The sequence below is a fragment of the Corapipo altera genome, unplaced genomic scaffold, assembly GCF_003945725.1.
Source record: "Corapipo altera isolate COAL_440 unplaced genomic scaffold, ASM394572v1 23, whole genome shotgun sequence".
In the NCBI taxonomy this organism is placed as follows: Eukaryota; Metazoa; Chordata; class Aves; order Passeriformes; family Pipridae; genus Corapipo; species Corapipo altera.
Genome location: NW_020884878.1, coordinates 19,945,322 through 19,970,000, shown reverse-complemented (window position 1 = coordinate 19,970,000; position 24,679 = coordinate 19,945,322). Strand labels below are relative to the sequence as shown.

Genomic DNA, 24,679 nt, shown 5'->3' with positions numbered 1-24,679 from the left:
CCTAATTATTGCAAATACTACTTACTCCCCAGTGTATGTCTGCAGCATTGGTAATTAGTGCGCAATACAATTTGCAGGATGCATGAGGAAAAGCACTGAAGCACATTGATTAAAATTACCACTTAGTTTACCATGGAGGCAATGGGCTATATGTAGAATAAAGTGGTTTTAAAAAAAAAAATCCCTATGCTGATTGATCTGACAGTGTTCAAAAAGTCTTCCCCAAAGCATTCTACTGACAAATTTAGCATGTTAACAAAAAAACCTCAAAACCCAAACAAACAAACCCCACCAAAACAAACAAACAAACAAACAAAAACATTGCAGCTTTATTAAATGAGTAAAAACCTCTCACCTTAATGCCCTTGAGCAGAGCGCTTCCAATTCTGAGTCGAAGAGGCTGCCATCATCTTCTCTCTTACAAAATCAGTAGATAAAAAACAGATCCTCTGTGTTTCGCCTAACATTTCTGGGAATGCCACTTACAGGCTTGCTGTGATGCTACTTAGTCTTACCCATGTGCTTGAGGGAATTGAATCTGGATGAAAAGGTGTGCTGCAAATGTACATTGCTTGAAGAAGCAGCATTAGCATTAATAAATGCCAATGCAGGTCTAGTCCTATTCTAAATTATTTTTTTTTGAAGCTGCAGTAATTTACAGTTGAAGGCATAAAACCCTGTATCTTGACATGGCCTAAGGATTTACCCTGAAGTGCAGATGCTAATGATGTTTACCTCCTCATGCAGACATGTTTACTTCTGGTTTTAAAAAATAAAAATAGAAATAAAAATCTATCTGCTGACTCAACTTGTTCTCTAGAGAGCTTTGCAGCTCACATTCAGGATGTTATAGAAAGGCTCCTGATTCTTATCTTACTCTCTTACCCCCAGCTGCTCTTCCATGTAGGCACTAGTGATACTGTTGGTGTGACCTGGGAAGTATTGTGTGTGACTGTATGGGTCTGGGGGTGATGATCAAGGGTGTGGGAACCCAGGTGGTGTTAGCCTTGATCCTTCTAGTAAGGGGGAGTGGCATGGAAGAGAATTGAGTGAAATATCACAGAATCACAAAATATGCTGAGTTGAAAGGGACCCGCAGGGATCATCTTCAGACAATAAGAAGAACCCTCATGTTCAAAGGTCCTGGTTCTTATGGGCAACTACAACAATGCTAATGTTGTATCAAGTTGTGGTCCCCACATGTTTATTAGTGCTCAGAAACAAAGATTCTGAGCATCCAATCTGAAAAGAAATAGCAGAAATCTCAACTGCATCCAGCAGAGGCAGGGAAGGCACTCTAGGATTTGTTTGTTGACTGTTGTTTCTCTAGTACAAAAATCAGTGGTTATAGTTTACAGTAATGGTAAGAGTGGATTCAAGTAAGTTTGTGCGGAAGTGCATTAGGAGAATACAGATGAGCAGTGGGTACCATAATTTTTCTTTGAGGTAGTGACATATAGCTTTTAATGGAACTTGTTAAACTGACTCCAGGCAACTCACAAGTCATCTCTCAGTGCCCTTGGTCTGTTTCCTGTACCATTGGCTGTGTCTTTACTTCTTTAAGGAGAAAGGAATCTATTGCAACAGATTTTAGAGACAATATTTGGTATTTTTTATTTGGAATGTCTTACATGGAGCATGACACCTTGATACTGATTGATGTGTATTTTTGGGCTATTTCTACTTGATTTCAACTGTATAAACAGCATCTTATTATTTTTTGAAGAGGATGTTATTAGATGGATAAGAGAATGTATACCGTATAATTTATCCAAAATGTTTGGAAACACTAACTTTATTCAACAAGCGAAAGCTCCAGTGTTTGTTCTCTACAAATCTAAATGAAAAAATGAAGAATATATGCACCTTTTTTGCATTTGCAGGTTTTTTAGGCTGATTCCTTCTCATTTTTTAATATAATTCTATAATTAAAACTTACTTGTTCTTACTTTATGAAAGTACATTTGTGGTATATAGATCTTTCTTTCATTTAAATACCTTGATATCAGAAATGCCCTAAAAATATCTAGTAGCCATGCTTAAGAGAACTAACTGTCACTCTCAACATTTTAGTCATATTTTTCCCCTTTGGCATAATTTCTGTTTTGCATTCTTCGGGTTCCTTAGTTGTACGCACCCGTACCTTGCACTCTACAGGAATGAATAATGTGGCCTTAAATTTGTTTTTGCTAATTACAGCTTGATGATATTCCTTTTGTAACCAAAATGGATTTGAAAGAGACCTCACTATAGCTAAGAGTCTAATTAATAACCTGAAAATTTCTCTCTCTATAGCAGAAATTCATCATGTCTTACTGTGGTAGAGCTGATTTTTATGAAAGATAGGTAAATATTTTTCTACAGTCAGCATTATTTTAAGCAGTCATTTAAGGGGAAGAGGTATTATGAAATGGTGATTAATCTTGCATGTTTCCATGAGAAAAATCCAGGAAATAGTTTGTAACTTCTACATCCATGCTGTCGGTAACACAACTATTGTTCCTGAGTGCGTAGAAGAAGCTGTGAATCTGAAAGTAAATTACTTGTTCCTTTCTGCTACAAATAAGAATATGAATATAGGAAACCATTTTTGAATGAGAAATCTCAAGGTTTTGCTTCATTTTCCAAATAAGAAAATGTGTTTTCTTCTCTTTCCAATTAGAAACACACATCTTGGAACAAAAAAAAGAAGACTTTTGTGTTGGACTTCAGTTTTATCAGAATTCACAAAAAAACGCAGAATTTTTCATCCAGACAGAAACTGAAGCACCAAAATCTTCAGATTTGCCAGTAAAGAGTCAAAGAGGAGGAGTCCTAAATAATTATAGTTCTGGTCCTGAAGAATCAAGGTAAAACCAAGAAATATCCCTATATGTAGTTTTTCTAGATTCAAATTATAGACAATATACATATGGATTTTTGGATAAAGATAGGGAATTTTGCTACCCACATAAGAGTTAGTAAGTCAGCTTTTTACTTAGACTCACTATATCTACCCTTCTTCCCTTGCGGAATGCAACTTTTTCACTATTGTATTCTCTTGCATAGAAAATTTGATATTTGCAATGGTTTATATCACACACTGTGGGTATTTCAATGATTGTGTTCTCTACAGAGAATTTTGAAAATGCATCCTGAAGAGAACTAAAACAGATCTAAAAGTCTAGTAGCATCTGTGGCTTTACACAACAAGCACAGTGTATCCTAAATATGATGAATGAGTAGAAAGCAGGAATAAAGCCGTGTGAAGTCCAGAGGAAGTTGGAAGAGTGAATATGAGGAGCTGTGATACCTTGTAGCAGTCTGTGACAGGAATCTGGAGAAAGGCAAATATGGTTGAAAAGTTTAATATAAACTCTGAACATATTATTCTGTTATTAATTTTTGTCATTTCTTGTCATTAATTTTTGTACTGTGCAATGGCCCTCTACTGCGATCTTGAGAAATATATATACTCATTTTATATGTGACACAATATACAAGGTATAATTAGCTGCCTAGGGAAAATGCTACCAGTTTTGAGTGATTTAGGCATTCTGCAGACTAAGTCTAAACTGAAAGTGACAGAATTGCTTTTGAAAATGGGAGCAAGACTGCAAAGCCCTATTATATACTTTTGAAAAATATACTAATTCCTCACCTGTCTAGCAGATTCTACACCTGCTTTTGTTATCTTTATTATGAACTGGTGGTGTTTTATTGGGCCAAACCCAATCCACAGTATGTTTTCATTTGTCTTGTTGCCTTTTTTTGCATTAGGGACTGACATATGCCATTAGGGCAATGCACTAAAAGCCAAATATAATCCCAAGTGCTTAAGTACAGTCCAGCACAGAGTCAGCCAAAGATTGTCACTCCTACCCTTCACCAATGCCACTCCCACTGGCAATCAGGCTGGTCTTCAACACTGAGATTAACCTCCCACAGCAGTCAGCATGTTAAACCATCTCATCTGCAAGTATGTTACATGGAGGATCCTAAAGCTATGTGCCAAAACCTCATTATAGTAGATACTATATAAATTGCACAAAATATGTCCTTCCCCAAATAGATTGTAATTAGAATATATGATAAAATATCTTGATATAGAAAAACCCAGGAAATGTTGAGTCAGTGTTGATTTGCATTGTAGATTCTGGTCTTGGTGTACCATCAATGTGATTTGTAATTTTTTCTTCTAAGGAGAAAGGAAAAAAATCATTTGAGGAAACAAAACATTTCAGTTTAAGATGATGATGAGTTATATTTAAACTTGGTCATGGAAGCATCTCCTGAACATGGAAAATGCTTGAGTTTTATAATGTCTGGGCAGTAGTATCTAGAGGTTACTTTTCTTTCTCTTTTTTTTTTCCTTCCTAAATACAGTACTGTAGAAAGAAAGGCTAACAGAATGCTCCCTGAATTTATACCCTCATGGAAGGATGCTGCAGATTTAGATGGAAAAACAGAAACTGCATTCCTTTTAAAAGAATTGGACACGCTGAGGGCCAAAAATAAAAAGGTACAATTGAGATATTCAGATCACAGTATTTGCTTTCTTATGGTTGGCTTGCAAAACATACATTTTAAATTGTTTCTGATTTAGTTTTGTTATTTATTTCAGAGTACTAATCACTAGCTTCCTGACATTTTGGATTCTTAGTATCTGTTTAACAACCATTTCTCTGGAATTAAAAAAAAACGTTCAACCTACCCTCTGATTTTTTTAATCAGTGACATATGTTCTTGCACCTTGGATGAAAACCAAGGAGGACCAAAGACAAAGCCAGGACTTCATGAATAGAATCTGGAGCTCATGCTTCTGATGCTTCTGTGGCCCAGATAACGAATGTACCATGATAAGTTCTCTTTGTTGAGAGGAAGAAAATTCCATCCTACTTGAACAGTGCATTGCTTCTAGTTAGTTGTAGTTGTATGCACCTAAACAATGTAACAGTCTATAGTCTTTCCATGAAGTTCCATTTAATATTTAATGGCAAGCTCAGATATCTCTTGAAGAACAGATTTAGTGAATACCCAGTTAAAAGAAAGGCCTCAATATGTGAAAGAATACCAGTTTTGTATCTGATAATGAACATGAAAAATTATGCATTTACACCACAGTCTTTTCATGCTGTGATGGCAGTACTCTTGGTAGGAAATGGGCTGTTTATGCAGACACCACCTGCATTATATTCTGTCTAATTCTGAACTTCCTTAGCAAGAAGGCTGCCGATACCTGAAGAAGAGAATCCCAAGTCAAAACAACAGCATGCAATACAAGTAGCAATGTGCTACTTGTCTCAGATAGGTCAGATGTTAAAATAGATATTTTTAACGTTTGGTCTTTAAACAAATATAATAAATTGAACTTTTGTTGTAATGCTTAGTGTTTGTATTTTGGGGGTAAGAAATTATTATTTACAATTTTGTTGTGGTTAAAAGAGCTGTTTCAGCCAGATAAGAATCTTACTGTACATTTGTTCAATTCAGCTTCAAGATAATCTGGCTGAAAAGGACAAGGAGCTGAAGACAATGAAACTGGACTTAGAACTGCAAGAGAGAACTACAGAAGCTAAGATTGCAGAAAAGATTGCAGGTACAGTAGGCAGGCGTTTAACAGATGGCTGTATGGCTCCTACAGTACCTGTGGTTGCTATATGACGTGGCCTAGTGAGCGTTAGCTTTATTTACTAAAGGAGGGAAGATTTGACTTTTTTTTTTTTATATGTGGCTGTTTAGAGTTGCTTAGAAAATAGGTGGCTTTAACATCCTGGTACTGGTATTAGTAGGAGCTTTACCTGTATTCATACTGATTTGGGCATTAAATGCATTGTTAACACCATGTCAATCCAATCACAAAAAGGTTGTTTGTTTTGCTGGAAGGTCCTGAACAAACAAGGGGAAATAATGATTACCAGTGCCTCTACCTTTCAACCAGCAGTTCAAATACCACTTATTGTTTTAGCTCCTTCAGAGCAATACTACCCCCTCCCCGTGCATGGAGATAGTCACACATTCACCTCAACTAGAGACCTGCACTGTTCTTGAAAAACCTGTTCTTGAAAAATCTGCTCTTCTGGTAGTTATAATGAATTTTTGTCAAATAATGGTATATCTCCGGTGAATGAAGTGTATATGAATTCTCAAAGGAAAGGTTTTTCAGTTTATAGCTGAAAGTGAATGCATGCTTATATTTGTTATTAATTGTTCTTTGGGGAGACATACAAGCATGGAGATAACTTGTATTCTATGCTTTCAGGTATTGCTGATGTAATGAAGCTGAGTATTTTTATTGTTGAGAAGTGGCTGTGTATACAGTGTACCTAGTAGAAGAAAAATACTCTAAGGTTTTTCTGAAAGCGTTTAAAAAAATGAATGAGAATGCTTTTATAAATACATTGTATCATTTGTTCAGAAAGAAAGTGTGAGCTTCGTAAAACTGTTTTCTTATAGATCTTACACACTTCATAATGTATTAATAGTACTAATACCTCTCTCCAAAATGTTGGTACTTCAGGAAAATGTTGTGTCTTCAGGAAAACAGAGCAGATTATAAACCCTCTAACTGAAAAACAGATGGCTGACTTTCCACTTGATATCAAACTCCTGAGAATACAGTATACTGTGAATATTATAGATAGAAGAGACGGTTCCTAGATTTTCTGTGGTGGGGGAAGGGAAAGGAAAATCTAATCGACATCTTAGGAAAAAAATTAAATACAGGCATAATTTTATTCTTATTCAATTTCACATAACTGCTTGCTTTATTTTTATAAGAAAAAAAATCCACACTCTCTATCATCGTTACATCCAGCAGCCAAAGGCTAGTGCAAATGGTTTGGGCTGGATCTGAAGTTTCATGTTTGTTCCTGGATATTTGCCCAGTGTTTTACCTCTGTACTTGATTCTCTTTGATATAGGTGTTCATTGCTCATTAAAACCTGGAAAAAAAGGTGTGTCAAAAACATGTTTAGTTTCATTTTTATGGATGCAGTAGAAATACTTGTTGGTAAATTGTTGTTTTCCTACACTACTGTTCAAACATTCTAATTATGTCCTAAGTGTATTTTTCTCTTCAAAATAGTATGGCATGAATATGGATATAAGAATTTAACATATTTATTCAGTTTTAAAAGTAAGAATAACCCAAATTTTAAAGAGAGCTGCAATGTGTAGTAAGGATGACCTTTAAAAAATAGCCTTTTTTTTTCTCTTTTTATGAGTACAGGAAGTATAAAATCCTTTAAATGCTGAGAGAGAGGGCAGGAGGCTCCTTACTACTTAAGCTGTTTGCCAAAAGGAAGCGTTGTTAATATTTCACAGTTTTTTTGCTTCCTGTCTTACAGTTCTAAGAATGTTACCAAGTATGGATAAATGATTTGAAATCTGGAATGATGTGAACTAAACCGAATTTGTGGAGGTCTGTGTGTCTCTCTCTCGTAAAAGCCTTGGGTAGAGCTCTAGTGGACAAGCAGAACCTAATAGAGAAGAGACTGTGTTTAAGGAAAAACTTTCCCCCTTGTGTTAAGTTCTTTGAGGAAGGGAGAACACTTGCTGCTGTGATTTCATGTTACTAGTTAATGTTTAATTACTGCCATGTATAACACATGGTGGAGTGAAGCTTGTAAATATGGGTGTTTGCATTTTTATTATTACTTAGTACTGACTTTATGATAAGTAAGTGACTCCACAAAATTATATTGTAAAGAACATCAGAAAGGTACACCATAAAAGTGTTATCTATCTTGAGGAGTATTACAATTCCGTTTTAAAAGGTAACCCCCTAATTGATGGGTTTTACTTAAACAAGTCCCATAGAAAGAACAGAAAAGCTGAAGACAAAGGCCATTTTTAAATGAAGCTACTGCAGTCTTCAGAAACATGTAATCTGGAGATTGTCCCTTTATAATTTTTACTTTGTTCAGAGGAAGAAGTGAAGAGAAAAAGTGCAAATTTGTTAAGTGCTTCATGAAAGAAGAAGAAAAAGTAGAATTAAAGCAGAAGATATAGATGATGGAAGAGAAAGTATAATACTCTGTGCAGTAAAGAAATTATTTTCAGAAGGTGTTTATTTTCAAATTTTGCTAGCCTGGAAGATGGATTTTAAAACTTCCTTGGGTCCTTATCTCTATGTCAGCTAGTTATGGCTAAAAAAATTTAGGGAATTTGCTGTTTTGGTTACAGACTTCTAGGCACTGGATACTAATGTTTCTGGGGGTCATAGTTGCCACAAATTCCTGCAGTTTCTTCATTATTATTCTGCTGGATTTTGTGTCATTATAAGCCAGTGTCCATTAGCGTATCATTAGTTTCACTCCCCATCATCAAGAAGAATAGAGGTAGTGACAACATCAGGAAAATCAAGGGAAGAGTACATCATAAAAGAACAGAGACCAGGATAACATAAGGAAAAACGGGAACACCGCATATGAACTGGGTATGAAGAATAGAAAAATCTTGACATTTGGGAACTGCAGAACTTTAATATGTTGAACAGAAAAGGAATGAGTGCCCCCTGTGGGAAGGGAAAGGGAGAAGGAGCATACATCTTCTGAGGACAGACTGGAAAATAAAGATGGATGCATTGCAAAGGACAAAGTCTTCAAAAGAACCAGAAGAGAGAAAAGATCTCGCTTTGGATGGACATAATAAGTGACTTCATTTTTTCCTAACAGAAGAATGAAATAGGGTATATATGGGAAGTTTTAGAGGAAAGAGCTGATTGAATGTAAGGCAAAATTATGGAGCATAGTGATAGCCTCTCTAAACTGGAAAAAATATCAAAGCCCCAGTCTTCTCACAGTAACTCCTGCCATTACTGAAGCAAGGTATAACATAGTTGGCATCAGAACCTCGGCTCTTGCATATTTTTATTGCTGTCATGATATATGTTGAGACTAAGAATAATTCTAAATGAAAATATAATTTAAAAAATGTTTATCCTTAAATCTTTCTGTAGCAATGGCTATTCTGTGGAGCTGGGATTTTTTTGTGCTAGTTTCTAATAAGAAAGTTACCAAAATTTATTACTTTTTTAGATCAACATTATATCAGGAGGATTGAGTCCAGCCCTGTTAAATGTTGCACACTACCTTTAGTGCCTGAAAACTGTATTAGTGTTCTGCAGATGCTCTCTGAAAGACCAGGGTAATGATAGGAAATAGAGTGTGGAAAAAGGGGAAAGCAGTACTTCTAATATGGTGGTATATGTTCTACAGCTTTCAGTCTCTTGGAAACTATGGCAATATACCTACAATGAAGTCCCTATTTCAGGTCTATTTTTATGAAATTGTTGTGCATTTGCATTTGTAGTATTTTGGAATTCTTGATTATGGTATGGAAAAGTTCATGAACATTATTTGAAGTTTCCTAAATTGACTCAAAAAATAATTACTGAATATGCATATTCAATCGTTTTAATAGAAAGTAAAAACAAATATCCAAGTGGCTATTACCTGAGAGTTAATTTGATTTAATATCCCGTAAAGTAAGAGGAAATAAGTAATCTTGCCAGTAATGAACTTTGGGTGGCAATAACTTCCAGCACAGAAGCAAAGTATTTTCCATTTCTTCAAAGCTCCCTTTAAAGTCCCTTTTTAGATGTTATTTTTCTTTCCTGCATGTCATCCATTAAAGATTAGCTGTGGAAGGTTGGAGCATGGAGAGATTATGAATGACAGAACAACTCCTGCAGAATAATAATCAGTTTTTGGTATTTAATGCTGTTTGACTTTTGCAGACACATTTCTTATTAACCTTTGGTACAAACAGAAATCCAGGTTCCTGATATCTCATGGAGAAGATGAATTCAAGATCCTCTTCCAATTAAACTGAAATAAGGCCAATATTGGGTTTTAGCCAAAAGAACTCAATAGTTCCCAAGTCTTGTGTTTATAAACCTAAATATGAATGATATTTTACAGTTTAAGTAGGTAGTTCATAACTTCCCTAACCCAGTTTTCTAGACATAATTTGTTTATATATATAGTCTATATCATTCTTAGGGGGGTTTGTCCTATTAATGCTTCATTATGGAATACTACTTCCTGAATATTTTTTCAAATATTTCCTGATAAATATCACAGTTTTGAAAACAGCTGTAGGATTTGTATCCTCTGTATGGGAAGGCAGATAATCCATCTAAAGGAAAGAAAAAATCCCCAAGGTGGGGGCATTGAGACTGAGAAATTCTTGGCTTAGTTTTTAACAGTTTAATTTGAAACAATGGAATTTTTACCTTCTGATTGTCAGAATTGTTGATTCTCAAAAAGTTGCATGCAGCTCTTTCAAGTACAGTATACGATGAGCTGGCATAGATCAAGATGCCAATTACTAAACTATTTATGGGTGGAGCTTGTCTGTAAAAAGCAAGCCAGTATCTTCTGCATAATTCTGTGATTAGTCTGGCCTTTCTTTCTTTCCCACAACAGTGCTAGATGAGCATAAAGAATTGGGGTTTATTCAGGAATAAAAAGGTCTGCAAGTAACCTACTTCTTGGGGTATTACAAAACTTTAACATGACAAATTATAACTTGCAAACTTTCATGCAGTGTTTATATTTTCCCCCTTAAAGTAAATATTCAAGCATCAGTAATTATTCACTGAAGAAAAAGTTTAACAGCATTATGGTTTGAATTTTGAAGTCAGCTGTGCTTAGTGTATTAGAAGCAGAGGCTTAAGTATTGTACAGGGATTGGCTTTCACGAGAACTGCTTTAGGGTCTGTGTATAATGCTCTTTCCTATTCTTTCCCACTTTATTTTTTTTAATTGAATTGGGATCTGAGTACACAAAGAAAACCCGATGCACAGTTACCACTAAGCAACTTTAGCCTTTTATTAAGAACACTCTGTTGATAGCATTGGAAGTGTAGGAGCAGATGAATACTGTGCACTAAATACATACAACAAACACAGAGCAATAAAGAAATCAGTGTGTTCTATCAGTATTTGTTCAGATTGCTTTATCTATAAAGTCACATTTAGGTGTAAATGACTTTTAGTGTATAACTCCAGGTACAGACCGGTGAAAACTCTTAAGTAGTTCTATCATCTTCTTATCACTATCTTACTTTTATTTTTTAGTTATAGGTCATAACTGAAAGTAAATGAATGGTAGCTTTCAAAAAGAGAGCTGGGAACTTAAGTTGTCTGTTTTGTAAGAGAACATGTCAGCACTATTTTTAAGTTGACAATCAGCCCTGGAGCTCCTGATAGTTTGCCATTAGCCTGAATGAGGGCTGTGTAAGGGCCTTAGGATTTGAACATTTCTAGGGATTATCTGCGTTTTGTAACGTGTATATGCAGAGACCAATTAATAACACATTCTAAAGGTTTTCATTGCAATGCAGTATTTTTTTTTTATTTGGCTATGATAAGATTGACTTATTTAAGAATTGTGAGCAAGTCATTAAATCTAGTGGAAGGAAGTCTCAGAGAATTTTGATTTCTAATTTGAGTGGATAACAAGTACATTCATGTTTGTATTTCTGTAAGGAGAACAAGCATATAACCATATGGTTAAATAAAATTAATGGTTAAATAATTACCCATCTGGAAATGGCAAGAATAGTTTCCAAGTCTTCTTGTGATTAGACAGACAGAGATCCAGCAATGGTGGACAGGAACGGGAAGACTGATGGAAATGAAAAGGCATGTAGTCATTGCACCCCTTTTCCCAATATAATTCTCTAATTCCTCACATTCACGTAGCTGCTACCCAGAAATCCAAAGTGAAAACAAAACTAAAATCCCTAAAAAGCTTCAGTTAAACCTCTCTGCAGGATAAATTTCAGCTGACAGTTTTTTCATGGAAGCAACTGAGCAGGATAAACAAGCAGCTCATTACAGGAGTCTTGAATTCTAAGTATGACTTGGCCAAGCAAGTTCTTTCATTCCTTCAGAATAATATATGTTTCCAAAAGGCAGAAAACAGAAAATATTCTTTGTTTCATTTTTCACATGATTTCAGTATTCACTCCTGTCTTAGGGCTGTATACATTCATGGAACAAGCGAAATAATGTATTGACATTTTTTGAGCCATTATTTATTATTATTTCAGTCAATTCATGAATATTTAAGATGCTCAGAGCCTTTTTTGTAAAAGCGTATGATCTCATTTGTATTTCATGTTGCTGTAATGGTGCGAGGAACTAGTAAAATTACTTCGAATGTATCAGAATCAATGCCAAAGAAAATCCTAAGTCACTTATTGTTCCACAACCACTGATCTTGAATACTAAATCTTAAACTGCAAAACCCTGACCTTCTGCAACAATACATTGTTATTAACAAGAATACTTTCTCACCATGTCTTTTTCTTCGAAGTAACTGGTTGCTGTAACTACTGCTTGTTGCAAAAACAATTAATAAAATTTTAATTTTCCTGGATCACTTTTCATATAGTCCAGTTCCAAAAGCAGCATTTCATCACATCTGATAACAAACACCTTGCAAAGTCCAAAATATTGTTATTATTTCTGACTTACCTTGAAACACAATTGTTGTAGTGTTATAGTATTTACTGTATCTTCTGAGTTATGGTAGCAGTGTGGTTAGTGATCTCATCTTTTCTTTATAAGCTCTGTACTATATTCTGATTTTACTTTTTTGATGAGTTATGTGAAGTGATTTCTGCTACCATTGATTTTTTAAGTCCCAACATTTTCTTCTTTTGCCTTTCTCACTCAGTTTATTTTATTTACACAGATGACCTCTAGGAAATAAGCAAACAGACTTTTACCCTGGGAGTCGTGCTTCCCTTACTTCCCCCAAAGTTCTGTTGTTTGGAAAATCATGAACCACTGTTTAAACTAGAATGATTTCCAGCACACCTTCTTAGTACTACTGTGTTTTAAAGGTAGTTTAAAAAGTATAGGAGATAAGTTTGCCGAAAGAATCAGGTTCAACTAAGAAAATATGTACACTGCTTTGACTCAGTAAACTCATACTTGGTATGGTTCATCTTCTTCATATTTACTTTTGCCCATATTAGAAAACAATTAGCTTACTAAACAAATTTGAGTATTTGGGATAAAAAAATCTACTTTGAGTCTCTCTCATTTGACTAAGAATTACATGATATTTGATAAGCTTGTTTAAAAATGGACATATCCAAATATTATTGTAAACACCCATTGATTTGTTTTACCTGCAATATAAGTATTTTACTTAGTTGGCTTACATAGTAGCTAATAATATTTGTTAATGTAATTTAACTGCTGTGAACCTTTACTGAACAAATATTGAAATTTATACAAGTCAAAGAAAGAGAATCTCTAATGACTTTTGTAAAAGCTTCCATTTAATAGTTAAGGAGAAAAGTTTATATGACATACCAGATGCAATTAACAGTAGATTTTACATTTAATAAAAAGAAAGAAGCATATGTATTTGCTTTATTCATTCCATCATAATTTGCATTAGAGCTGTGGGTGTTTAATGAGCAAATTCCAGCTAAAATGCTATATTGATTTTCTGAGTGAACTTTGTAATAGCTATCTACCTTACAAAAGCTCTCTGTTTACAATTGTTTTCTTTACTAAAAACTAAAAATGTTTTAGAATTGATGAGTTTAGCATAATGATTCTTTTAAAATAAAGAGTTCTTTTAGAGTATGCAGATTTTAGTTACAAGGAGAAAGATATTATTGAATTCTTCCAAAACAAATAGAGTTTATGCAACTAAATAATAGTGTTATATTTGTATATATTACAATATCTTTAAGCATTGTAAAATAATCCTTTTTTCATAACTTAGCACTCTGGAATGTAAATATTTTAACTCTTTAATGTAATTATATGTGTATGAATTAGTAAATGATACAATTCATTTTAACTTAACACTAGACTATTCCTACTTCGGTTTTGTGTGTAATTTTCTTGCTTGAAACATGAGTTCTATAAGAATTTGTGTTTCTTCTTGGTCAAGCCTTAAGACAGGGTAGGATTGGTTGGTGTGCCACTGGAAGGTGTCTCCAAGAAAAACTTTGTGGTGTCAACCAGAGCAGTTGGTAACTAAGTAGCTGGATCTCTTTTTTCTTTGGATCAGGCATCAAGTCAGTGTGCCAGTATGGAGCTAGTATTTTGCTGGGTATGCCTTATCTTGAATTGAACTTAGGAGCCTGACATGTTAACTCTCAATCAGTTTTTGCCTGGCATTTTTAAGAAGCATAGGGATGATAATCTGCATATTCTTTACTCTTTTTAGTATAGAGGAATTTCCTGTCACTCTCCCTCATAGTTTTTAAGTGGACAACTTATACATCACATATTTTTCTAGATATGGTGCAAAATGTTTTGGTTTGCTACTGCATTGAAAGCTAAATATGTATTCATTTCAGTGACTTATTTGAGGAATGCTGTGGTCCTTATGGTCCTGAACTGCTACTTGTGACTCATCCATAGCTCAATCTGAATAGCGAATGTTATTGTTAACAACATCATACTTCGGACTATCTGTAAGTGTGTAACTGTCATAATATTCCATATAATAGGAAAAAAGAATTCATAAAATATTAAAGAAGAGTCAAAATTGTATAGGCATTGGATAGCAAAAATGTCTAACCTAAATTCAGAAGGCTGGTAAAGAAATCAGGTGAGTTAGCTTTCTGTAGACCATTAAAATGAGTTAGATAAGGACTTTAAGTATTTTCTAAATAAGTAATTTCTATTGGTCAGTGTCAGTATTGCTATGTGATATTAAAAATGCCATGTAGCTAAGTATATACTTTCTGACTTAGATTACCATGCAGGCATCTTACATGATTTTCTACGCTTTCCATATTCTGTTTTAATATTAAACAATTGACTTACAATATTAATTTTAAGAAATAGAAGCAAAAACCAAACCCTTGTAATTGATATGGAGAGACTATAATTTTTTTTTTTTTAAATTTAGGTGGTGGATCTTATCACTGGGATATTTACTCCAATGTTTTAATTTAGTGGAAGGATAAGAAAACAACAAGAAAGAGTTGCTCAGTTTAAATCACTTTTCCATAGATAATAGCTAACAGACGGTGTTTTGTAATATACCTTTGGGTGGGGGAAGGGTTCGCTGTTCAAGGCAATTAGCTCCTGGGCTGCTATCAGAGATGGTAAGATTTCAGATAAGCAGGATGCTTAAGTAACTTTAAAAAATCTCTTTTTCTGAATGCTTTCTTACTGTTTTATATACATTACTTTGGTTTAAGGACAAATAAGCAATAATCTGGCTTTTAAAGGCCTGTATGGTCATTATTACCACTGGTTATAATTACACAGAGAGGAAATTAGATATGCAAAAAAACACTCACTCCTAAATGTACTTGTATGTTCAAGATCCATTGCAGGAGTCAGCAAATTGTGGTTTTTCTTGCTGAGGTGAGGATGTTTTGAGATCTGACAGAAGGAGGGATGCACTTGAAGAGACTAGAAAGAAGTTAACTAATCTGGAAAGTAATTAACCTCAGAACAGTAATAAGTTCCAAATCTTCAGTTATTTTATACAGCTTTCTATTAATTTCAGCGATTGTTTTCATTACGGAAATTACATAGTGTTTCCACTTGCAGCTTTATGGAAAGAGTTCTCTATGAAGTATCTGTCATTATACTAGATAAACTGACATAATTTACTGGAAAAACTATATTAAACAAAAATATTAAGGTATTGATAGGTAATAATTACCATATATAATCAAACTGCTTGTGTATTCCAGATCCAGTGAGGACATAGTAGTTGTATGTAGTTTACTTGAGCAGTCAATGCTGAGGCACTAGTTCCCCTGCCATCACAGATCTCAGCAACCAAAGTGGAGGTCTCGTGAGCTGAAATGCACGACCTACCTCATACAGTTTGTTTTTATTCTTGCTGAGCTGCCTGCCTTTGCAGATATTGGACTTACTCTCTTCAGGTGCTCCAAACTTATTGCTGGCTACCAACCTGTGTGCATGCAGTTTTGCAGCTGCCTTACTCACGTCTTGGCTTTTCCATTCCACATCAAGCAAAACATTCTTGCTGCAAACAGGGGAAATAGATCTAAAAAAAAAACCCAAAAAACCCACCACTCAATAGAAGAGAATTAAGTCAGTGTTTGCTAGATTTTGTGTACAGTTCAAGATCTGTTCTTCTGATGCTGAATGTCTTTTGTTGTTGTTGTTGGGACACAACTTCTTACAACTCCGGCCTGATGAATGGGCTTGCAGTTCCTCTGCAGATTTTTGTGAGGGGACAGACTGCACTTTCAGAAGTAGCATTTAGTCTTTCACTGTCTGCTTTTCTCTAATCTTCTGTTAACCTGAAACCTTTTGCTAGACTTGCAAAAAATGCTTCCTTACTCCTCAGTGACACTTTCCCTCCCATCTTGAGGACAAGAGAATTGCTTTTCTACCTTGAACAGCTTTCTAACTCATCTCTCCAGATTCTTTTTCTGTTCATCTTCTTGGTCATCTTACATCCCTGGTTGTCTGAGCTGCTTATGAATTTATAGAAATTTTTCACTTCTTATATTTCAGTCGGCTCGGGAGTTTTGGGGTTTTTTTTGGTACTGATAAAGTGTACTTTGTGCCATCAATATAGCTGCTACTGAAATGTGCTACTGTGATCCTATTGTTTCATTCTGTGAAGAACAATAAAATGTTTTGTTATATCACACTATTAATTTTTCTACAATAATGTAAAAAGGTGAAGTAAGAGTAAAATAACAAATAAAGGCAAAAAAGTTAATGGCAATTGAGGTAAGAATGGAGGGATAAAAGCTCTAAGCTGAAGTGAAGAGGGAGGAAGCCTTTCTTTGAGTGTTAGTTTAATGATTTAAGCAGTGGTTTGGAAGGAATAGAGAGTTCTGAAGAGAGTAAGGAAGCCCAGCTACAATGGCTTAATACAGAAAGTTCTTGAGAAATAAATGCCAAAATTTGAAAGAGACCATAATATGATCTTAGGACACTGTGGCTAAACCCCGGGTTGACAAAGGAGAGTATACAGAAAATTCTGGAACCTACAGACCTCAATTGACTTTTTTGGAGGTGCCTGTGACAATGAGAGAGGATATAGTCCTTTCTCTTAGAGTTACAGCGGTCTTATTTACGGCATCCTGAAAGTCCCTAGACATTGCAACTACAGGGTTTTATGATAAGTGTGAGAAAAGATTTGCAGTATTGCAGATGGAAATGATGAAAGTATGAATAAAGATTTTAGTGAAGGCAGGGTTGAGGTAAGGATTCTGGCAGTGTGCCAGAGATGGTGTTAGACATATTGGCAGGGGAGAGGCAGGGAGAAAATGTAAGCTCAGGATGAAAAATGACTTGAAGGTGTTAGTTTGTTCCCAAGGATAGACAGTAAATCTTAGTTTATTGGTACCTAATGCTCCCAGGTCCATGTATGCCATAACAAATAATATAACAGTATATTACCCAGTAAAGTAAAGGCTTGGCATAGAAAGAGAGATGCCAGCTGTGCCACTCTTGTGATACCATAGACAGATTATGAAAGTACTAGTATTTTTAATATTTAATATCTGTGTGCAACCCTGATAGTAACAATCTGGTGGTAATTGCTTTAATGGATCGTTACTTTTAACTATATGTCCTAGAAGAAACCTACTAATGTCCTAGAAGAAACCTACTAGTGTCTCATGTTATTCTCAACTTTAAAATTACTTTTCCATTCAGCAAGTATTCAGAATGCCCAGCAAATCACTTTCTTGCCCTGTTAGATTTTACAGGGATGAATTTGAAAACTCATAGCTTTATTTTATTCCTTAAAGTATTGATTTTAGCAATCAATGTCAAACTTGTTTGTTGAACATACTTTTGCAGCTCTGGTGGAAGAAGTTTATTCTGCTCAGCGGGAACGTGATGAGGCTGTCATGGCAAGGCTTAGGTTAGCCAATGAAGAGAGAGATGAAGCATTTCTACGAGTCCAGCGTTTAGAACAGTCTCTCAAAGAGTAAGTATGCATTTCCTGCCCTATGCAAAAGGCTGTTGTGTCAGTCTGTGACAGTCATAAACTGCTCGACAGTGGTTCTAGGAAAACTTAGCACAAAATTCTCTGTGATGACATAGACCAGGGCTAGTCTTACTGTGTCATTGGTTAAATTGTTAGCCATCCTGTAAGACCGTATTTTTCTCTGGAGACTGAGAGCAAGGTGAATAATTTTGATCACAAAAATTAAAAATATAATCAAAAGCCTTGGTATTGATTTATCGAGGGATAAATAAGATGTATGTGACATTTTATAGGGATCTTTTTGACACAGAGAAGCAAAATGTCAGTCAAAAGTTGCAACATATAGGAAATCAATCAAGCCTTTAAACTCCCAGACATTTTCTTCCATCTACTAATGATGTGGGTGAGGTAGTAAAAATATATAGGTTTTTCTTCTTATCTTTGGTGAGAAGAAGTTTGCAAGGCCATAAGGATACAATTAATAGTTCATAGAGTTTTATGTACACCATGTTAACACAACAGAAATAGGCAATCTCATGTTAAACAAAACCGTCAAGTCAGGAGAGAAAGATCAAGAGTGGTTTCTTTTCTCTCTGGGATATAGACAGCTTTGAAGTTTACCCCTCCATGTAATCCTTCTCCATCTGAGTTATCATCTGGGTTATTGTCTATGTTAGTCCCCCAGAGGGTACTCCCCCAAAGTCTAGAGTGGCTGAGAAATTTTCTTATTTTTCTGCCATGAGAAATACAAAGCGAACAAGTTTTTCATGGTAGGAGACTGAATAGGTGCAGTTTTTAGTTAACTACATGGCAGGCAATTATGTTACAAATAATTGATTCTACTAAAAACCCTCCTCTTTAAGGCAGAAAATCAGTCGTCTTCTTTTGGGTATTTTTATAGGTAGGACCAGAGAATGTCATCTTAACTAATTTCAATAATCTATACATAGATTGTGCACCATTACTAGAATTTATAAATTGCTAGAGTTTGTCGTAGCCTCACTGTCACAGTAAGTATGACTCAGCAGCAGGATTAGGAGATTCCGTACTCACAAGAATTAGTGGACAATTTGATAAACATCTTCATAGAGCCCATTATATGTGTATGTGCATCTGAAAGGTTGCCTTAAACAGCAGTCTCTGAGGAAATTACAGATGTACTTTAAATTCCCATGAGAGGCATCATGATTGTAAGCCTTACTTAAGTCTCCAGTTCTTCTGTCAGTCTTCTAATCTTGTATGTTCCAAGAATAAAGAAAGTTTTGTATGGCTCCAAAAATCAGTTAAAACTGTGTATGAAGTGTTAGCATAAACTCAAGTTCTTTAGACTTAAAGCACTCAAGTCGTGCAGAAAATTAATTGTTCTGACCAACAAACCTAGTCAATGATTTTTGTGTTTCTGGTGTATTGCTGCTTTTTCTGCAGTGGAATCCATAGGCAAATGGGTGGCATTTCTTGACACACATGAATCCCTCAGAACACCTTCACTTGTTTTCCTTTCAGTCCCTTCTGTCTGCTTTATTCATGTACTGGAAAAATGACTTCATTGTAAGCAAAACAATGAGAAAAGAGAAGAAATTCCATTTCTCAGAGAACATGTGTAGTACCTTCCTCAAAAGCGTGTCATTGAAGAAGGCATTGGATACAGTGATAATGGCAAAAATAGTACTTGCTCCCAGGAGAGGGTCAGTAACTTCCTTGACTGATAGCTTGGAGCCAAGCTGCTACACTTTATTGCTATCATTTACAGAATAGCAATTGTTGTGGCTGTCATCCACTTGGTTGTTTTTTCTGATGCTTTATAGGGGAGTCTGCTACCCTGATTCTCTTCTCAGTCTCAGAATTGGCATAAGAGATTTCCCTGTGGAGAACACCAACTTTCTTTTTTAACTACCATCCTTAATATTTTCTTCCTTCCCTATGGTCGTTGTTCAAAAGGTCAAGTTTTCTGTCTCAGATGTGGAGCACATAGAGGTTTGTTTTTGTTTAAAGAACATTGGCTATTTGTGCCACACTCATCAAGTTTTAGAGCACAGGTCACTCCTTCCATCTGCTTTGGACTTATTCCAATCAGAGAACTTTACAAGAGGGCAATATTGAACAGCCTGCCAACCTTTATCAAGTGCTTTAATGCTTTCTTTAAATTAGCAGCTGGAACAATTCTGTTGTCATTATTTAACTGTAACAATCAAAATTCTTTCGGCCCTGTTGGCCCTAGGGGTAACATTAGCAGAATGTGTTTAGAAATGGGGGGAGAAGGAATCCTTGGTTGCTGCTCTTTAAAATCATGAGGTTTTCACTCATTGTCTGTGCACAGTACAGGGAGAGGTAGCAGGGCAAATACACAGCTCTGGACACTACTTTTTTAAAAATACTGTCTGCTAAGGAGGTGTTTGTATACCTACAGACAGATCCCTTGTGGCAGTAGTATGCTGAAGGTATGCATATGGCAGAAGTTCATGTTCTTTTTCCCACTCCCTTTTCTCCCTAATGTGTCTTGCTTACCCAGCCTGTTGGTTGGCTGGGTGATTTTGTTGACCCACACTTTTAGCAGTGTAGAAGTCCTCTGGAGAAGCCAGGTCAGTCCTGCCAATTTACTTTGACAAATACTGTTCCTTTCATTGTGAATACAAACTAGCTGGAGATCCATTTTTAAGTCCCATATGAAGTGGCACTTAGAGCAATCTAAAAACCTGAAGCAGGAACTCTACAAAGAACCAGTTCTGAGAATTTGGAATGTATTATGTTTCTTATTTTGTGATTTGTGTTACTTTATGAATACAAGTCAAACCCATCAAAGGTTAGCTTTTACTTTATTTTGTTTAGTTCTGTTGCCGACTGAGTATGTTGGAGTAGTTGCTGCTTGTGAATGCCTTATAAATTTACCAACCGTTGTACACTGATAGTACATTCTGAAATATTTCTCTTTTATTTAAAGAATTAATTTCTCTACTGGTTGATTTACTACGCCTTATGTACTGTTATTCGGTAAAACTAATGCTTTAAAGGAAAAGGTGCTAGTGTGCTGTCAAGTGTTCTATGATGTTTGCTAACTAAAATCATGGCTTCAGAGCAGTGCCTGTCTCAGCACTGTTGAAAAAGTGTTGCTGTTTAGAAGATGTTTAATATACCTGTCTTTTAAAATATCATAGGATACTGGCAGACCTACTTTTACTATAGGTCACCATTAAGTAAGTAGCAATGGAGTGGTAATGTAACTTTCATATGCTCATTTTTCCAGAAAAGAAATCTCTGTCCATTTAACTAACCTTAGGTAAAATAAAATGTGTACTAACCCATTTATTAGATTTTTGTGCTATCACTTAATGCTTTTGCACAGCCAGTGTTCAATGCTGTATGACTAAATTCCTCGTATCATCTTTGTATTTGACAGGTCAATATATGTTCTGTTGAAATAGAAAGGGAGGAAAGTGCAGGCAGGTTTGTTTCAGAATTAAATAAGGGCCTTGCAGAGAATTGCCTTAACTTCCTATTTTATGCAAGATATAAAATTAAAATATTTTTAAGGAAACTTTAAGTGGTTTTTTTTTTCCTCATTTTGGAAGAGAGAGGTGCAAAAAGAATTACTTAAAAATGAAAATAAAATCTGCACAGAAGTCATGTTCTGTTACATTTGGGGTGCAGTAAAAACAACAAAAATACATCAGGTAAAAGTTGTAAGCCCAGAAATAAATAAAATAAGAGCATCAGTCATTTCTATCACTGGGGAACTTTCTTCATCTAAGCACATATGAACAATTGATCCTTGTAGTCATATATAGCAGTAAACATTAATAACTTAACAGTCTGAAGTCAGTGCTGAAGATATGGAGCATTATTGAAAGATGGAGTCGAGCAGGTGGCACTTTAATATGTTCAGTGTCATGGTTGACTCTAAAGACTAGTAGAATGAAATTACTTGAGGTTCTAAAGATTTAAAAAGCGAACTCATTTTGCTGCACTAAGGAAATGCTACTGATCAGGCTTTCTGTGTCCCTTTTTTCTAGGCTAGAAAATATTAACCCTGAAGAAAATGACATGGTAAGCCATTCTCTGAGGAGATTTCTTGATGTCAGTCTTATATCTTAGAGGCTTAAGTTCAATTGAGTGGGTTTCAAGAACTAAGATGTGGGAAAAAGAAGAATTGACACACTAATAATGTACATCTTTGCTGCAATATGAAAATTCAATAACTTCACTCAGTCAATTTACAATTCACATGTGCCTATTAATTAAAACCCTATATTAAATAAAATATATTAAAACTTCATGTCTGACTAACATATAATGCTGTTGGTAGACATTACAGGAATTACTGAACAGAATAAACAATGCAGACACGGGGATAGATATACTGAAGAATGGAGCTATAATTCTGAACCGAATACACAGGACCAAAGAACGTAAAAAGAAAATAATAGCTGAGGAAATGAATGCAGTAATGGAACAACGGGATGCTGCTTTGTCTCAAGTAAGTCTCTACAAGTATATAATCACTCAATACCAAATTTCGTTTTATTTTATTCCTTTTTTTTTTTTGCTTTATTTTTGGGGAAGAAAATTATTTCATTTAACTTTCTCTGTTGAAAATCTCAAAGAACTTTTTCTTCATGGTAATAGTGCCCATTAAAATGGCATCCATGTGTTCATGAGACAAGTTATTTTTGTATTTTTTGCACTTCATTAGTAACTGTCTTCTTTTTAAAACAAAATAGTTTTCAGTGACTTGACCAATCTAAAAAGCTATTAAAAACTTAGTTTTGAAGTATGCTGTATTGATAAAATGCATTGGATGACAGTTAACTAGTACTGAAGGATATAAGTGGCAAAAATATACAATAAAGGAAGGTAGCAATACCACGTGCAACAATGCAAGCAGTTCCTCCCTTTGTTGCTTTACATTCAGGAGATAAAAATCAGCATGTGGTCCTTGACTCTCAAAGTCTTACCCATCTGCTGTGTGACTTGAAAGAAGCTGGGTTCTTTTCTCTGCTCAGATCACTCATTCCCTGCAATTTCCTATTTTGACAGAACAATAATTGTCTTACCCACCATTTTTTCCCCTAAATTTTAAACTAGATTTAACTCAATAGGAGCAGGTTGTAGAGAGGAACAGTTGAAGTAGGGGATGTATCTCCTGAGAAAAGATTTTAGACTGGATGAACCTTCTTATGTATTTATGCTAGGCAACAAATTTCATCTGACTCTTCCAATATTGAAGATTTTGATTTTTATTGTGAGTTACCAAAGTTAGCTCACATCTAACTAATTTCTGCTACATTTAAAGTCAGGTTTGTGATATTAATAATGTTGATTGAATTTATGTTGTATTGAAAAGTCTTCTGATAAAAGTGTCTCCTCTACACACACTGTAATTTTCACTTTTTCTGGTTGTTGTTTTTTCATTCTTTCCTACTTTAACCTTGAAAACCCCATCTGCCTGGTGCTTAAAATATTTTGTGCATCTGTCAAGCATGTACTGTGAAGGATGTTAATGTCTTGATGGTGGTATTTTACTTTTTCAGTCTACTTATATCGATTTTTTAATAATAATGAGTAGCATAACTACTGGGAAATATCCAATAGTCCTGCCAAAAGTTTATGTACTTTCTTCTTTGCGCAGGGCATTTGAAAAGTGAGCAGCTTATAAGAGAAAAACTTTTAGCAAAAGAGGAGGATCTTTTGATATTTTTATTTTCATTTTCTCAGTTTTTACTTCTTTGTTGAAGTAGACTTTCAGGCATATTTGGACCATAAAACGTCTGTCAATGTCAGAAGAATGTCATTGTAGGGCATTTAATATACGTTTTAATTTAATTGATTTTAAGCTGCCTGTTTAAGGAGTAATCTTTTCCAAGTAATCAGCTTGGCAATTAATAAAGATAATGACTGTAGATGGTAATGGCTCAAGTGTCACCACTCACAAAACCATCTTTAGGCATATCAGCAAACAGCACAGGTAGATGCTGCAGCTGAAAATATAAGCTAATAGAATAATAAATCCTCACCAAATGAAAATTTAAATATTTGGTATCAAGCTGTAATACTGTGATACCTTTTGCAATTTATACCACAATTGTTTAAAATTATTATCAATAAAACTCTATTAATCATGTGTTTTCAAATATATGTTGCTGTTGAATCTAGAAAATAGTTCCTTTGAACTGAAGCTACCATTTCAACCTGTGTTGCTCACTTGATGATTCCTTGGGAATTCGTACCATACTTGAATTATTAGTAGTCTTTTGTTAACATTGCAATAGCAGTAGTTATTACAGTGCTAACAGCAAGAACAATAGGAGAGGGATTCCTACATTAGACCACAAAGGGACTAGGTATAATTCAGGGGATATATATGCTTAGCATAACAAATGCAAATTATTGGAAGTTGGATCTGGGGTTGCCGCAGGCATTCATAACATCTGCAAGTTAAAATCTTTTTATTTTTGGTGGCACTGGCATCAAATATGAGGAGGGGAATTGATGAGAGCAGGCTGAGACAAAGCAGAAATAGAGTAAATCATTAGCATGGCGTGGCTGTCCTCTGGAAAACGCATTTTTAAAGTTGAGAGGTCACTGGGAAATAGAAGTTAAATGCTTCATGACACAAGGTGTGAACACTGGATTACTCTGGTCCTGCTTGCTGTTGTGTGGTGCTAGAGACAGCAGTGTCATTTGAGTGACTACCATAACCAGTTCCATATGGCAGAGAGCTCCTATTGTACAGTAACAAGGGTTTGGACTGAATGTGTTTAATGAAGCTACATCTGTT

General features: G+C 35.1%; 1 protein-coding gene and 1 long non-coding RNA gene across 12 annotated transcripts in view; one reads left to right on the top strand and one right to left on the bottom strand.

Annotated features, from left to right (window-relative positions):
• Positions 1 to 24,679, top strand: part of MIPOL1 (mirror-image polydactyly 1) — a 184,127-nt gene that overhangs the window by 45,610 nt on the left and 113,838 nt on the right. For 10 of the 11 annotated variants that reach the window (XM_027637715.1, XM_027637720.1, XM_027637716.1 and 7 more), the window contains 6 exons: positions 2,663 to 2,849; positions 4,366 to 4,501; positions 5,473 to 5,578; positions 17,778 to 17,907; positions 21,915 to 21,948; positions 22,208 to 22,378. In XM_027637715.1, the coding sequence (XP_027493516.1) occupies positions 2,663 to 2,849; positions 4,366 to 4,501; positions 5,473 to 5,578; positions 17,778 to 17,907; positions 21,915 to 21,948; positions 22,208 to 22,378 (764 nt within the window). Of the gene's footprint in view, positions 1 to 2,662; positions 2,850 to 3,805; positions 3,959 to 4,365; positions 4,502 to 5,472; positions 5,579 to 17,777; positions 17,908 to 21,914; positions 21,949 to 22,207; positions 22,379 to 24,679 lie in introns of those variants that run through there. The other variant, XM_027637726.1, reaches the window with a different exon arrangement.
• On the bottom strand, positions 6,752 to 12,645 carry LOC113944520. Its single transcript, XR_003526717.1, has 3 exons — positions 12,471 to 12,645; positions 9,438 to 9,623; positions 6,752 to 6,923 (listed from the first exon to the last, which is right to left on the bottom strand). It is a non-coding gene; the product is annotated as an uncharacterized LOC113944520 (long non-coding RNA).